Source organism: Choloepus didactylus, chromosome 6 (assembly GCF_015220235.1).
Source record: "Choloepus didactylus isolate mChoDid1 chromosome 6, mChoDid1.pri, whole genome shotgun sequence".
In the NCBI taxonomy this organism is placed as follows: domain Eukaryota; kingdom Metazoa; phylum Chordata; class Mammalia; order Pilosa; family Megalonychidae; genus Choloepus; species Choloepus didactylus.
The window spans coordinates 45,532,281-45,549,897 of record NC_051312.1 but is presented as its reverse complement, the minus strand read 5'-3'; the positions used below and the strand labels follow the sequence as shown (position 1 = coordinate 45,549,897).

Sequence of the window (17,617 nt, the reverse complement as noted above, 5' to 3'; positions counted from 1 at the left end):
AAACATCAGGCAAGTATGGAATGTAGCGCTGTCTTCAAAATAAGGTCTAGAACATCTTGTTGCCTTTAAAAAGACATGTTTTATTTTCTTTATTTCTTATTCTCTTCCCTTTAAATTTTCACAGGTGGAGAGGGGTGGAGAGGGGCAGAGACAACGCAAATGCCTAAGCTCCCTGTGCAGCTGGACCTGATACAAGAACAAAACTTCTTAACCTACCTGGCAGGCTGGGCTTGGTGAGGTACAGGGAGGTAATGCATGGAAAAGCCGGGGTAAACTTTAAGACACAAAGAGCTCAGTGCCAAGTATCACTAGCTTCATTAGGTGTGTTAGTCTCAGAAAGAAACACTGCAATATCTGCCTCCACCTGTCTCCTGCCTTCACAGCAAACTAGCAAAACTCTAGTTTCAGAGGGAGGAAGCTAGGGTGACCTAGCTTGTTGTGGTGTCTGTGAAAAGATGTTATAGGGATGCTGATCCCTGTGCCCCAAGGAGCGGCCAGCCCAGGATGGGGACCAGTCCTAGCCAAGTTTCAGTAGACAAATACTGAGTGGGATAGAACTCATTCCTTCAAACACAGAAATACACACACATAGCTAAATGCCTGGTGCTGGGGTAGCACTTGGGGATGCAGCAGTGGACAAAACAGATAATGTCTGTATTCTCATGAAGCTAACATTCTAGTCAGAGGAGAGGGATGATAAACTACTTGCAAGTAAATATATAATAAATGTCAAGTGGTGTAAGTTTACAGCTTTGAATAAAACCAAAGCTATAAGAAGAGAGTGCAATGAGGGTGGGTGCTCATTTATGCAGAGAGCTCAGAAAAGGTGCCATGTGGGCAGAGACTTAAAGTAAATTACCAATTTATCTGGGTATCTCAGGAAAATGTCCCAGGTAGAGGGAACGGCCATTGCTGAGGCCTTGCCTAATGTGGGAGTGCAAATTGCTTATGGATGGAGCATGACCGGCAGTCAAGAAGACAAGAGGAGTAGGTGAGGAAGCCAGATGACATGTGGGAACTCAGGCTATGCTGAGGCTTTTGGATTTTACTGAGTGAGCTGATTGGGAGTGAGAGCTGTTGCAAAGAGGACTGGCATGATCCGACTTATGTTTTAAACTGCCAGGCTTGGGCTGAGTTGGCTGCAGTGCAGGTGGTAAAAGGGCAAACTAAAATCCTGGAGAGTTTTAGAAGGTAGAACCAATAGGACTTGGTCCCTAGGCTGAATGGTAAGGTCAGAATGATGACAAGCCCTTCAATGCTGAGAGGCTGTTCCCCTCATGCTGACTGTGGACTGTAACAGGTACAGAGGCTGCCAAGAGAAAAGGCGAAGGATCAGCTCTCATCTGACCAGAGGCTGGTGGCTGTGCTGCTAGCCCCGCCTAGGAAGCCCACGGCGCTAAGCAGTTAAGAGTGTGGCCAGCGAAGCTAGGCACAGCAGGCCTCAAGTCCCTGCCCCAACCCTTATTAGCCTCGTGACTTTGGAAAAATCACTTTTCTTCTCTAAGCCTCGGTTCCCTCACCAGGACACACCTCAGTGAGTTTTTGTGAGGAGTAAATCAGATAATGTGAATAAGAGGCTTCACGTGGTACCTTGCACACAGTACATGGTCAATTAATGTTAAAAGAAAAATCAAACCAAGGTGCTCTTCAGTGGACTCAGAGGCATACATGCGTCCGTCACGGTTCTCCGGGCAGGAAAGTTCACCGAAACACAGACAGTGCACGATCTAAAGATGGCCCACGGTCCAGAAGACAGCCTGGAGGGGAGGTCAAGGCAAACCCCGAGCCCCCTTCCTGCAGGGCTCCTCCAAGGGGGCAGGTGGCCACACCCAGCCTTGACTACTGAGATGCCACCAGGGGACAGAGAGCTAGAGTCTCGCTTTCTCTCCCAGCCCCCTTACAGATCTGCTCTGTGACCCTGCACTTGGTTCCTTCATTTCCTGTCCTGGGGAGGGGGAGGAAGAATGGAGGGAGGAAGGAAGCTGTGTCCTGAAGAAACAGAAAGGAGAGCTATTTACTGTTCAGGGATCAGAAAACCCCATGAAATTACCAATGGAAAAGGCTGGAGCAGAGGGAAACTCCATTGTTTCCATGCTGCGGGCTACAACCCTGGTATGTGCCACTGCCCTTTACTGGGTAGTCCCATGACAGAGTGCGGGAGAACTACGGAGGCAGAGTGTGTAGTCTGATTTCTCAAATAACTGGGGTAACAGAAGGAGACACACTAGGGATGCATGGGATTCACATCTCCTAACACTCTTTTGAAGCAGCTGTCAAATGGTAATGATCTAGACCAAAGGGTCAATTGCACTCCCCAGATTCCTGCGGTCCTGGGCAGCATGGAGGGGCAGGCCTGAGGGATGGGAGTCACCCAGCCATGCCCATTAACCTCAGTAGTTCTGCTTTTATCTTCCTTTTTCTATACTGAGGTTTCAGGGGTGATTTCCTAACTTGGCTCAGATAGTTGTAAATTCAGGGCTTCTGGGCCAGGCAGGTAAAGCAAATGAATGAAACAGAGCAGCTATAAGGTAACAAGGTCTGTGGCAAAGTGAGAAATGCATGCCATCCAGTTAGCTCCCGCTGGTCACTGCCATACAGGAACAGGGGCACAGTGCTGCTAGATCATTTGATTTTTCAGAAGTTTGGAATTCAGAAATCCAAATCCATGTGTGATTAAGTCAACATGCTGGCCCAGCCAAATGTGTCTTTCTCTGGCCTAGAAAGATATGGTATTCAGGGAAGGCAAGAAGCGTGGAGGAGCTCTTCCTTGCCTTCTCCCTTAGAGCCTTGCTCTACTGTCCAGACATGAATGTCAAACTTACTCAGCTCTGAGATGCTCCCCACACAGGTGGCCAGGAGAGACTGCTCCAAGGTCCGCAGCTCCAGCTGAGCGTAAGCATCGGCCTGCTCGTGGTGGCCCAGGGAGCCACTGTTGTAGGGACTGAAGTATGCGGGGAGGGAGAGAACGCCTGTGGAAGGAAAAGACAGACAGGTCACACTTAGGAAAGAGGAAAAGCCCCCCACAGCCCACTGCAGGCAGGTCCCAGTGGTGCTCCCCCTTCTCCTGGGAAGAGGGCAGGGTTCAGCAGGCAGATCTCTTCAAGCCTTGAAGACATTGTACTTTTTGCTGTGCATGGTGCTCTGGGATCCAGAATGAGGAGGGATCCAGTTATAGCTGTGATTTTAAGCAAACAGAGACCATCCTTTCTTGGAGCCACTCGTGGGCCACACAAGAACTTTCTTCATTTGATGCGTATTTACAGAATGCCTGACTTGGCCCATGGGTTGTACTATGCTCAGGGTTCGGGGGTGACAAAGAGACCTGGTTTTGGAGCTCAGGGGATGGAACAAAGAGGATGGTAGAGTCAGATGTGAATGCCCACCCTGCCAGCCCCAAAGGCAGTGTCACCCTCAGAGTCCTCTCACTTTCCTACACTGCCCCCTTTCCTTCTTCAAGCACAGAGAAAAAGATGCACTCTTCTCCACTCCAGGACGTGTCCCAGCCACTGGCCAAGTCCAATTAGTGTTTTTCACTAACACTTCAACAGCAGAGGAGCAGAACTGTCAGCATCAATCCCAGAGGTCACAGCTTAGAAACTTCTCCAACTCACTGTGTGGCTTCTTAGAAAGCACCAGAAAAGCAAAATCAGACTGGTTTAAAATTACATGTTGCTTCTTAAAAGCCTGTGGCCACGGATATTTCAGTTATATAATCAGAGCCTAGAACGGGGATTCCTAGCTTTTGGTAACTGCTGTTTCTTTGACTGATGCATCTACTTTGTGCAATTCACCCCTCTCAACTTTGTTTTTTATTAAAGAAAAATACCCACAGGAATTTAATCAATCATGTTTGGGAAAAAATCTCTTAAAATTCCTTGAGATAACTGGAGAGCCATGTGATGTGGCCAAATCTGGGATGGAATTCCCTATCTTGAACACTAGTGAGTTAGCACTAGTGGGGTGGCAGAGCAGTTAAGACAGGGGCCTGGAGCCAGAATGCTGCAGTCTGAAATTCTGGCTCTGGTCCTTAACCAGTGGTGTGAGCATGAGCGAGTTACTTAACCACTCCATGCCTCAGTTTCCTCGTGTGTTAAAGAGAATGGAGGTACACAGCTCACAGGGTTGCCATGAGGATTAGCTGAGGTCTTAGATGTGAATGCTTGGAACAGTGCGGGGCTCAGTCAGTCCTCTGCTGAGTGTTGTTATTTCACTGCTATTTCCATTGTAGATACTGAGGGACTGATATTCAGAGAGTTTGAGTCACTTGCTCAGGTAAATGGCAGAGATAGCATTGAAATCCGGGTTTGATTGGCTCCAGAATGTGGACATGTGATCAACCCTCTGTACACCTGAAGTCTGCTGAGCACACCACCAATGCTCACCCTGGTGAACTCTATTTGGTGGCCTGTGCATATGACAATACTGCTCTATCATTACTGCCCTTCTCATCCACGGGCACCCCTCGTCGAGCTTGCATGGCTCTCTTTCCAGGAGCTAGCTGCGGTCTCTGACCACTGAGTGGGTTCAGCCAGCAGTCAGTAGTGCCCTGCTAGCCCGCCCTTCCCCTGACCCAGGCCCCCCCTGCCTTCCTCCATGCTGCTTCTCTGCAGTCTGCACAACCCCCACCCCAGGCATGCTGCACGCTCCCCCCTCAACTTTCCTGTGCCCCTCTGTGTGGCAGCTGCCCCTCTCAGCACATCCGGTACTGACTTTGATGCAGTGCACTGCATCAAAGCACTTCCTCAAAGCTTTGTTTCCGTGGGAGGAGGAGAAGGGCATGACTGGGTTCTCCGTGTCCACCACTGAGGGCCCTGTTCCCTAAAGCAGAACCCCTCCCTGACAGCTGAGTAACCAAACACATTAGGAAGAGTTGGCTCTAAGTAGTAAAACAAGGAAAACAAAAGAGAAAACCACCCAACTACAAGCTAAAACCCACAGAGAGACCAAACAGCTGGGAGAGTTTCTACACATCCCCACTGGTCCTCAAGCAGGCCCGGCTCCTCCTCTTTTCTTCATTATTAATCTACAGAAACAACACTGGGGACATGTGGACCAGATTTACAGCGCTTACAGCAAGGGAATAGGAAATTCAGCTGATTTGTCAAAGGATTCCCAAAGAGAAATATTATGGCAACGGATCTGGTAATAGGAGCTGGCAGCTCCATTAATAGGAGTTCCCATTTTCCCAGTCTTCACCCACCCAAAGGGACTTCCACATAATACTATGACAAAAGTAATTATGAGACTATTATTAATAATAATAATTGATAGCATCACAGCTTTTGCATAGTATCCTTTATTTTTTACAGACTTTTCATATTGAATAAAATATTCTTCTGGCAAGGCACTATAGTACTAGCCACAGGTGACCTTTATTGAGAGCTTACTATGTGCCAGGGACTGTGGTAACTTCATGCATAACCACATTTAATCCCCCAAGATTCCATGAGGTATGATTCTCACCCATCTTACACATGAGAAAACCAAGGTCCCAGAAAGTTAAGTGACTTGCCTAAGGGTCAGAAATTGACCTAGGACTAGAATTTCAATCTCTTGATTCTTAAGCTCCTGAAATGAAACGATGTTCTAACTTTGGCCACCTTCTCCGCTAGTGAGTTAAGTAGCACCTAGAAGGTTTAAGAGAAGAGAGGTTCCTTCTGGGCCTGGGGCTTGACAGGAGGAAATTCAAAGTGAGACCCAGAAATGACTTTCCTTTTAATGGGTCTCCAGGCACCTCCTGCCCAGGATCCCTGGAGGGGGTAAAACTCTACAAACCAGAGCCTGTCTCTCTCATTCTCTCTGATCTTACCAGAATGCAATTCCACAGCTTGTTTTCCGCAATTGCTCCTTACGAATGAAGGCTTCTTTATGTCAATCCTAAATTCTTCCCTCTCCCACACAAGCCCGTTCCTCAGTGGTTTTTACCGGAGACTGAAAACATTTACTTTAAGTTCTCAACACCTTGATGCCTTCTTTTTCCCTACAAACTCCCAGCTTCAATATATGGTCCCAGGGCAAGGTCATTCTGGAAAAAGAGATTTCTAAAAAACCAAAGAAAAGAAAGGGTTTCTCTTTTTTTCCATTTAGTAAAATCCTTAGGAATAACGGTTTATTTCAGTCATGATGGAAGAGAAAGCATGCTGAGATGTTTCCCTTTATTAGTTAATGAGGACACCCAAAATTGATCCCTATTGAACTCGTTACAGAGGAAACCTACAGGCCTCACTGTGAAATGAACTACTGAGAATGAAGCAATAAGCATGATCGCATCATCAGCATTTCTGTTGAAACAATGCTCCACTTGAATGTGCTTTGACTGTATGGGAAGCCTCTACATTTCTCAATCTACAGGCAAAACCACAATCCCCCATAGCTCACCTTTTCTCATTCCTGTTGCCTAATCGTCGAATCTGAGAACTCATTATCTCCTTCCCCTCCACTATCCCCTGAGTTCAGCATCACATCCACCTAGTCATCCAAGGGAAGAAGGGAGCCATCCTTAACTCTCCCCAATCCTCCCCCAGCTGCTTTTACCACCTAAATATCTTTAAAAAGGTCTGCCACTGCCATGACCCCAGCTCAGGCCACCAACCACCCCACCGCACTAGGTACCACAACAGCCTCCGTGCCCATCTCCTGCCTCCAGCCTTATGCCCACCCCATGCCACTCCTTACTCCATGACGTTATTCTGGCTTAATACTCTTCTGTGGTTCCCCACTGCCCTCAGGAAAAAGTTCTAACTTCATTCCACAAGTAAGAGGAGATGTTTTTCTTTGCTTCTTCTGAAATTTAGGGAAGAAGATAATTTGGCCAGTAAATTGGAAAAATTCCCAGTGCCTCCCAGGAAATCATGAAAGCAGGAAAGAGTAAAGAAACCTACGTACACCTGATCCTCGTATCCCTAAACTGCACTCTGGGGGTTGGTCAGTGGCTCAACTTTAGACCTGGGGAAAAGCAACATTTCCTTCCCAGGTGATTCTCCACCCGTGCCCAGAGAGGGCGCCGTTGAATCAGGCAGGAACCCAGGACCCAGAAGACGGGGCGCCCGCCTTCTCACCGGTGTTGCCAACCAGGAATTCAACCCGGTTTCAGGTTGCAGAGGCGCTGTCTCCTCCAGGCAGCACCAAGCCAGAAGCAGACGCCTGCACACTGGGTTAGCGAACCAGACTCTTCAGAAGCAGGGCTTAGCCCAAAGGCCAAACGGATGAGGATTTAATTCACTACTCTGTAAAATACAGGGGTCGAAAATATGGCTTCTCAAGGCCCCTCCTGGCCTGGGATTCTAGGCACTTACTGAGCACTATGTGTGTGCTAGCCCTGAAATGTACCACTCAAAACTTTTTTCTTCTTTTCATTCCACCACTTAACTTCTGAATTGTCAACAGCGGAACAAACAGTCCCTGTTATTACTATTTCCTATGGTTTCCTCGCAGCTATAAGAAAAATCCTCTCTGCCATCCCATACAATTGTAAATATAAAGATGTTTTTTCTGTGTAAAACTGAGTAATTTTACACAGTTCGGCTTTTCTGACCATTCAACAACAAGCCATCAAAACTGCAACGTAACTGTCCTTTAAACTCAACAACCCATTAACAGGGCTCTCCCCAGACTTGTAAATGTTTTTCTGGGTTTCTGTGTGAACCTGAGTGTGTAGTACCTATCCCGCCCCACCCCCTCCCCACCCCCAACAGGACCCACCAGCTGCCAGACCCAGGGATGGTCATTCGCAAAGAAGGCAAAGGCCTCCACCCATCCCCAGCTTCTTTGAAATTAAAGCCAGGATGTAGAGGATTACGGTTTAACTGCTCATGCGAGGAAAATTGGCAGGGTATCCTCTGCCAGTTTTCTTAGGAGCTGGAAGCTTGGGTGGGGTTCAATCCATAAGCTTCTGAAAATAAAAATTATATTACCCAACCATACAGTTTCCAATAGCCCACATAATCAACCCTTTTTATTTTTTTACAAGTGTTTCCCTTCTCTGATCTTGAATTTTATATATAGTACATTTACTGCCCAGTTGTTGTATGTTAGTCATACCAGAACAAAGTGCTGAAAAATTGAAGCATGAATTTTTTTTCAAGGAGACCCCAGTTGGGAGTCTAAAGACAGAAGATTCTTTAAAAATTAAAAAGCTTCACTGAATGGTATTTCTGCTGATATTCTAAGTCCAAAGAGGTTTGGGAGGGGGGCAGTATGTTGAAGAAGATGAAGGAAATAAGAGGGAAAATCTGGAAGTCAGATGAAATGTGCTGACTGATTAGGTGTCAATCATCCATGTAAAATGATTCAAGAATAATCAAAAGAGAAAATGTGACCAGGCCAGTTACCCACGTGGGGGCACAGCACTCTCCATTCTTTGTGTCTGGGCAATGGGTAAAAATCTTGCTTCGGTGGGCAATGTGGAAAAAGTGCCAAAGGGCTTTTGTTTAAGAGATGCTGAAGAGTGGGAGAAAAGGGAACAGTGGCAGAAAACAGAAAAGAGCCTGAGATGGAGCCAGACACCAAGAAGAGTAAGATGGGAGCAAAGAAAAACAAAAAAAGAGGCAGCAGGAGAGGGGCAGTACTGTATGAGGACCCCCCTAGATCGGAAAACCTCACTGAGTGGCAAATCTGCCACAATCAACATCTGGTCCTGGAATGTGGATGGTCTTTGAGCCTGGATTAAGAAGAAAAATTTAGATTGGGTAAAAGAAGAAGCCCCAGATATTCTGTGCCATCCAGAGACCAAATGTTCAGAGAACAAGCTACCTGCTGAACTTCAAGACTTGCCTGGTCCGCACCCCAGGACAAGGCAGGGTACAATGGTGTGGGCCTACCTTCCCATCAGTGCCCACTCAAAGTCCCTTGTGGCATAGGTGAGGAAGACAGTGATGAGGAAGGTCAGGTGATTGTGGCTGAATGTGATGCAGGCTGGGGTCTGGGGCAACTGGAGTACCAGCAGCACTGGGATGAAGCCTTTCACGTGTTCCTAAAGGACTCAGCTTCCAGCAAGCCTCTTGTGCTATGTGGGGACCTCAATGTAGCTCATGAAGAGACTGACCTTTGCAACCCCAAGAGAAACAAACAGAATGCTGGCTTCATCCTACAAGAGCACCAAGGCTTTTGGGATTTGCTGCAGGCTTTGCCATTGGCTGACAGCTTTCGGCACCCCTACCCTAGTACTGCCTGTGCTGACACATTTTGGACCTACATGATGCTCAATCCAAGAACATGGGTGGGCGCCTTCATTTCTTTCTGTTGCCCCACTCTCTGTTACCTGCATTGTGAGACAGCAGGATCCAGTCCAAGGCCCTAGCCTATGATCACTCTAATCCTAGCACTGTGATGCCACTCCCTTGCCCCAAAAATCATTCAGCCTGGGAAATGAGACCCTACCCCCCTCAAAAAACCTAGCAATTCTTTAAAAATATTTCTCTCTAGAGAGATCTGCAGTGTCTTTCCTTTCTAAAAATAATCTAAATCTTCCACCCAGGCTCCTGAATCTGTCGATTCAGGTTTTTCTATCTTGTTCTTTTAAGCCCAAGGTTTTTGTTTTGTGTGTGTTCTTTTAATATTAAACGAGTTACTGATGATTTCCTTTGACCTGGTCCATGTAAAAATAAAAAGCCATAGTTTCCAATGGTAATAATAATAATAATAATAATCAAAAGCTCATTCAATTCTTGAACAGAATCCATCTCAAGATAGAAAACACTATACTTTGAGGCCCAAGAGTTCAGCTGAAAAGAAATTGTTGTGGGAGAGAGAAATGTATGTGTGTTTGTGGGGTTTGGGAAGCAGGTTTTAACCATGGGTTAGGGCACCATATTCTGAGTAGTTGCCCTATGCCAGGGCTGGGTTACCATGCATTTGAACCTACCCAAAGACCCTAGCAGGGGTTGCTATGATCAGCACCATTCAGCCAGAGGGACACTGAGGTTTAGACAGGCTGGCCACTTGCCTGAGGTCACAAAAAGCTAGAACATGGCAGAGGTGGGAGTCACACCCAGCTCTTCCAACTTCAGAGTCTACGCTTGTAACCACCATATACACTGCCTCTCACTGGGGGCTGTGGTTGAGACTCAGAGAGAAGTACCCCAGGCTGTCCCCATTCAAACCCAGGGACAGGATGCTTCCTTCACCACTCACCACTCTGATCAGCACTGCACCTTCCTCCTTCTTTAAGATCAGGAAATTAAGAACAAATAATAATCAGCTCTGGTTAACACTTCACTCTGGTTGAGTTATCAGAACATCACCAGTTAAAAGTGGTCCTCTGGTAAGTTAGGCCCAGGGGCCAGGAACTCCCTATTGGACAGAAAAAGTAATTCACATTTATGACAGCCCAATGAGCCAGGGAAGGCAGGGAGAGATCAAAGGCACTGAAGTACAATATGCTCAGTGGCAGCACCCCCAATTCTCCTAAAAAAAGGCTGGTAAAAAGCAAATCTTACTCTGGAATCAAACTCTCTTTGGTATCCTTGGCAGTCTGGGGCCTGCGGGGAGCTGGTGTTGGGGTCTCTGTCACCTCCAGCTGGCGGCAGCACCTTTGACCTCTGACCTCAGGTCTGGCTCATTCAATTCTCAGGGTGAAGATTTAGAAGGGGAGAGAGGGGCCATCATAAAACATGGACACCTAAACAAGGCAGTGGGAGCTGCCCTGGAATCCTCACTAGGAATGCTGGCTCATGGGCATTTTGGTGATTCATTTAATTAAGGTAAATATAGACCCTGAGGATAACTATTGGGTGCCTGTAAAAGAATAAACTGGTAGAGATCATGGACTGCTGTTTAAGTTTTTTGGAAGCAAAACATCTAATAAAATGCAGTCTGTTCACTGCCATTTCCTCTTTGCAAGTGAGTAAAATAAAGCCAGGGTAACCAACCAGATCAATTTCAGGAAATTAAACTTAAAGGTGAACTCTGGAAAAACTGGCAATAAGGCACAATATTGGACAGTGTGGAGCAGAACTACTGAGCCTTTTCTTGTGGAAAAAGATCTCCCTATTATTTAGAATACCTTTTAAGAGAATCTGGGTAGCCTTTCTCCAAAGTATTGATGTAACACACTGAGAGCTTCAGTGACCCAGGAAGTAAGTGTCTTAGAACTACCACTTCTTAAAAACAGAAAAATCAATCACATGACAATGGTTCTTTGTCATATGCTGTTCCTGACCCACAATAGGTGAGCAGATTAATTCCTGTGAGTCAAGGACAACATTGTGTCATTTTGATATAAAGGCAAAACATTCAAAACACACACACACACACACACACACACACAAAGTTAATGGAGAACTCAAAAATGAGATAGAACAGAGTCAGCACTTTAAAATATAGGCTGTTTCCCCAACCAAAGCACACAGCCTCCAAGGTTAGAGGGGCTCTCTCTATGATAGGGTATAAGAGTGCTTTTTGAACTACTACGCTTTTTAAACTTTTAACAATAAATATGATTTACTGTGTAGTAAAAAATGGTTGTTATGAGGGAAAAGGAGGGGCAGGTACTAAGAGAGAGGAAGAGGTGACAATGTTTCTTCCGAGCAAAGGAATATCCATAATTTCAAATACGGCAGAAATAATTTATCTTAAATTTTTAAGGAAGAAAAGAAAAAGTGAATGTTCAAAAAAAATACTACTTTATCCAATTACCTAAGAGCGCAGAACGGTAGTCAGCTAATATAAAAGATGATTATTTTGGGTGGCAGAATTTCAGGTGATTTTTTCCCCTTATTTTTCATACTTTTTCCTACTGATTAAATTTTGAAATAATGAGCACACATATTTCAGTAACTACCGAAACATTACTTAAAAAATCCACTGTGGGGAAAAATGTGGAAATACTAAACTTCCTCACCCGGGGAATTCCTGATATTCTCTCAAGCATCAGGGACTCCCGATTTAATAAGCCTAGCCCTCGATTTTGGGGCTTGCCCTTATGAAACTTATTCCTGCAAAGGAAAAGTTAAGCCTTTTTATAATTATGCCTAAAAGACACCCCCAGAGAACCTCTTTTGTTGCTCAGATGTGGCCTTTCTCTCAACCAATTCTGGAAATAAACTCACTGCCCTCCCCCCTATGTGGGACATGACTCCCAGGGGTGCAAGTCTCCCTGGCAACATGGGACATGATTCACAGGGATGCACCTGGCCTTGGCATTGTGGGATTGAGAATGCCCTCTTGACCAAAGGTGGGGAAAAGAAATGAAACAAAGTTAAGTTTCAGTGTCTAAGAGATTTCAAATAAAATTGACAGGTCATTCTGGAGGTTATTCTTCTGCATTACATAGATATTCCTTTTTAGTTTCTACTACATAGATATTACCTAATTAGGAAGTAATACCTGAATCTGAATCTGTTGAACTGTAATCCAGTAGACTTGATTCTTGATGATGGATAACTATATAGCTTTTATCATGAGACCCTGTGATTTGAAAACCTTGTGACTGACACTCCCTTTACCCAGTTTATGGGCAGATAAGTAATAAAATAAAGAAAAAAAAATCTGTGAACTCATGGAGGCAAAAAAGGAAAAAAAGGTAAATAAAAGAAAAGCTGTTTGTTTTATAGAAATATAACTTAAAAAAAAAAAGAGAGAGAAGGAGAAGGATACTCCTTTTGGAAGAAACTCACAGAAATGGTTCTCGATTGCTAATCTGGACACGAGATCTTGCCTGCATGTTACTTTTCAAGACTCAGGCCCTCTGTGAGACAGTTCCTTCACCTGTCTCAGGTGTTAGTGACTCAGGGTGACTCAGAGGCTGAGTCACCAGTGGCACTTCCTGTAGCATCCTGCTGACACTCGGCCCAGCTGGGTACTTACTGCACGGAGTCTGTGTGACCATCAAGCAGCCCCACTGTGACCTGCACTTCTAGAACCCACCACAGCCTGTGCAGGTTGCAGCATGCTGGGATATGACTGGGGAAAATTCTCACACCACAGAGCTAGAATCACCCCTTGTGGAACAGGAGCCTCACTGTGCCAACGATGGGGTGGTGGTGCAGGTAGGACTGGGGGTGGGGAGGAGGCAAAGCTTGTACCCCAAGTTTTTCCTGAGCTGCCCCCCGACAAACACACATACATATAAGGAACACTGCTGTCAGCAGGAAAGAGGGGAATGGTTCTCCAAGTGTCAGCACAGAGGGGAAGAAAAGGATAAAAGGAGCTCGAGCACTCATAACAAATACAAGTCACTCCTTGGGGGCTTAATAATGTAAAAAAAAAAAAAGATGCAAACAAGGTGCAGGGCTGTTGGTGAAGGTATTTATTAATAGAACATGAGCGCATTAGTCAGAAATTTACTGCACTAGAATCTAACAAACATAACCTGCTTCAATTGGCTTGCAGTCCCATTCCCAAGGGCTTCAACCATTAGACAATTCAGATGATTCAATAGCACTGAGTAAGAGACGAGGGTTCAAGACCGAGCTTTGCCACTTACTAGCTGTGACAGCTTGGACTGGTTACTTCTCTGAGCCTCAATTTGTTCATCTGTGTAAAAGGCCTAATTCATAGGATTGTTTGATGAGTAAAAAAGGTTACGTAAATAAGTATTAGCAAACTGCCTGAAACACAGAAAACACGTAGCAAATAGGAATATTCTTACGAATGGCCTCAATAGTTCCCAGGGCTAGTGGTTTTGGGGTCAGGCCTCAGATACTCTATTTAAGCTCTGATCACCATTAGGAGGGAGGGATCCCCCATAGGCCATTATCACCATCATTTTTCTAAAGGCCACTGTAGCCCACGATTATAAGCAATCATGTTGTACTCACCACAGCTAGGTCATTTATTCAATGACTATTATTTAATATGCCAGAAGCAGGCAAGCTCTGGGGATACAAAAGTGAACAAGACAAGGTCCCTACCCACATGACGTTCGCAATCCATTGAAGGAAGGCAAACCTACCCTCATAAGGTTTGCAGAAGAGGGATCACCGCAGGCCTGAGACTGATATCCCTGGAAAGGCTGTTTGCAAGGCTGGCCTGGCCCTTGGTTGGTGTCTGGGAACCTGGATTTCGGAGGGTTCCCACACCATCCCCTGATAAGAGTGGCTCACTGTGCCTAGACTTTTGTACAATGTGGTTTATGCTGAACACTTGCTTTTCTTCTGGAAGTATGGAATTTTGGTGCGTGCTTGGTAAAAGGTGCCTATGTGACTGATCCTGATAAAAACCTGGATATCTAGGCTCAGGAGAGCTTCCCTGGTGTAGACATTTCCTATCTGTGGTCCGTACTTGCTGCTGGAGTAATTAAGCGTGTCCTGTGTGACTCCACTGCCTGTGCCAAATCTCGTATAAAGACAGGTTTAAGCACCACAATTGCATGGAACTTTGAACAGGAAGTGAGATACAATAGGTTAGTACAGGCTGGAGTGAAATAGTGACACATCCCAGAGTAATTTGGGCAGATAATAAAAAATATATTTACAGCCTCCCCCTCCCCAGCCCCGAGGATCTGGGGGAAGGTGCGGATGTGTTGGACTTCCTCACCTGGACTGGTGTTGATGTTGTCACAAACATTGGGACTGGCGGTTTGATGTGCTGAGCCCTCAATCATGGGACATGCCCTTATGAAGCTCGTTACTGCAAAGGAGAGGCTAAACTTGCATATAATTGTGCCTAAGAGTCTCCCCCTGAGTACCTCTTTGTTGCTCAGACGTGGCCCTCTCTCTCCCTAACTGAGCCATCTCGACAGGTGAACTCGCTGCCCTCCCCACTGTGTGGGACCCGACTCCCAGGGTTGTAAATCTCCCTGGCAATGCAGAATATGACTCCCAGGGATGAATGTGGACCCGGCATCGTGGGACTGAGAGTATCTTCTTGACCAAAAGGGGGATGCAAAATGAGACGAAATAGTTTCAGTGGCTGAGAGATTTCAAATGGAGTTGAGAGGTCACTCTGGTGGACATTCTTATGCACTATATAGACAACACCTCTTAGGTTTTAATGTATTGGAATAGCTAGAAGTAAATACCTGAAACTACCAAACTCCAAACCAGCAGTCTGGACTCCTGAAGACAATTATATAATAATGTAGATTACAAGGGGTGACAGTGTGATTGTGAAGACCTTGTGGATCACACCCCCTTTATCTAGTGTACGGATGAGTAGAAAAATGGGGATAAAAACTAAAGGACAAATGGGGTGGGATGGGGACCGGATGATTTGGGTTTTCTTTTCTCACTTTTATTTTTTTATTCTTGTTCTGGTTCTTTCTGATGTAAGGAAAATGTTCAGAGATAGATTGTGGTGATGAACACATAACTATGTTATCATACTGTGGACAGTGGATTGTATACCATGGATGACTGTACGGTGTGTGAATGTATTTCAATAAAACTGAATTTAATAATAAAAAAGAAAGAAAGAAAGAAAAAAAAAAAGACAGGTTTAAGGTAAGGACAGACTGAAGAGGGGCCCCATGGGAACCGTCTTGAAGTTATGTTTCTGTAGCAAGCAAATTATCTGTGCTTTGACTATGTGTCTAACTTGGGTAGCTCAGGGTGGGGGTGTGCATGACTAATGGAGGTCACTGCCCTCCCTGCACCCATCCTTGGTGCCACCACTAATCCAGGAGTCAGCGAACTTTCTGTAAAGTGCTAGAAAGTATGTTTTCAGTTTTGCAGGCTATTTGGTCTCTGTCACTACTACTCAATTCTGCCAGTGTAGTGAGAACAGACAATATGCAAACAATGGGTAGGGCTGTGTTCCAAGAAAAGTTTATTTATGGACACTGCCATTTGTATTTCATATAATTTTCATGTGTCATATTCTTTTTTTTATCATTTTATTGAGATATATTCACATACCACGCAGTCATACAAAACAAATCGTACTTTCGATTGTTTACAGTACCATTACATAGTTGTACATTCATCACCTAAATCAATCCCTGACACCTTCATTAGCACACACACAAAAATAACAAGAATAATAATTAGAGTGAAAAAGAGCAATTGAAGTAAAAAAGAACACTGGGTACCTTTGTCTGTTTGTTTCCTTCCCCTATTTTTCTACTCATCCATCCATAAACTAGACAAAGTGGAGTGTGGTCCTTATGGCTTTCCCAATCCCATTGTCACCCCTCATAAGCTACATTTTTATACAACTGTCTTTGAGATTCATGGGTTCTGGGTTGTAGTTTGGTAGTTTCAGGTATCCACCACCAGCTACCCCAATTCTTTAGAACCTAAAAAGGGTTGTCTAAAGTGTGCGTAAGAGTGCCCACCAGAGTGACCTCTCGGCTCGTTTTGGAATCTCTCTGCCACTGAAGCTTATTTCATTTCCTTTCACATCCCCCTTTTGGTCAAGAAGATGTTCTCCGTCCCACGATGCCGGGTCTACATTCCTCCCCGGGAGTCATATTCTACGCTGCCAGGGAGATTCACTTCCCTGGGTGTCTGATCCCACGTAGGGGGGAGGGCAGTGATTTCACCTTTCAAGTTGGCTTAGCCAGAGAGAGAGGGCCACATCTGAGCAACAAAGAGGCATTCAGGAGGAGACTCTTAGGCACAAATATAGGGAGGCCTAGCCTCTCCTTTGCAGCAACCGTCTTCCCAAGGGTAAAAGTTATGGTAGAGGGCTCAACCCATCAAACCACCAGTCCCCTATGTCTGTGGTCATGTTAGCAACCATGGAGGTGGGTTAGGCGAATACCCCTGCACTCTCCACAGGCTCCTCAAGGGGGCACTACATCTTTTTTTTTTTCCTTGTTTTTCTTTCTTTCTTTTTTTTTTTAACTTTCCCTTCTTTTTTAAATCAACTGTATGAAAAAAAAAAGTTAAAAAGAAAACAAACATACAATAAAAGAACATTTCAAAGAGACCATAACAAGGGAGTAAGAAAAAGACAACTAACCTAAGATAACTGCTTAACTTCCAACATGTTCCTACTTTACCCCAAGAAAGTTACATAATATAGCAACATTTCTGTGAACTTGTTCCTACTATATCCATCAGAAATTAACAGAACATAGTCATTTCTGGGCATCCCCAGAACGTTAAATAGCTTATCTGTTCTTCTTGGATTATTGTTCCCCCTTCCTTAATTGCTCTCTACTGCTAGTTCCCCTACATTCTACATTATAAACCATTTGTTTTACATTTTTCAAAGTTCACATTAGTGGTAGCATATAATATTTCTCTTTTTGTGCCTGGCTTATTTCGCTCAGCATTATGTCTTCGAGGTTCATCCATGTTGTCATATGTTTCACAAGATCGTTCCTTCTTACTGCCGTGTAGTATTCCATCGTGTGTATATACCACATTTTATTTATCCACTCATCTGTTGAAGGACATTTGGGTTGTTTCCATCTCTTGGCAATTGTGAATAATGCTGCTATGAACATTGGCGTGCAGATATCTGTTCGTGTCACTGCTTTCCGATCTTCCGGGTATATACCGAGAAGTGCAATCGCTGGATCGAATGGTAGCTCTATATCTAGTTTTCTAAGGAACTGCCAGACTGACTTCCAGAGTGGCTGAACCATTATACAGTCCCACCAACAATGAATAAGAGTTCCAATTTCTCCACATCCCCTCCAGCATTTGTAGTTTCCTATTTGTTTAATGGCAGCCATTCTAACCGGTGTTAGATGGCATCCCACTGTGGTTTTAATTTGCATCCCTCTAAT

At 44.9% G+C, this 17,617-nt stretch overlaps 1 protein-coding gene and 1 pseudogene across 1 annotated transcript in view; one reads left to right on the top strand and one right to left on the bottom strand.

Annotated features, from left to right (window-relative positions):
• Positions 1–17,617, bottom strand: part of ABTB2 (ankyrin repeat and BTB domain containing 2) — a 200,733-nt gene that overhangs the window by 49,400 nt on the left and 133,716 nt on the right. The window contains exon 2 of the mRNA XM_037838921.1: positions 2,823–2,969. Coding sequence (XP_037694849.1) covers positions 2,823–2,969 — 147 coding nt within the window. The remainder of the gene's footprint in view (positions 1–2,822; positions 2,970–17,617) is intronic.
• LOC119535837 lies at positions 7,812–9,396 on the top strand (annotated as a pseudogene).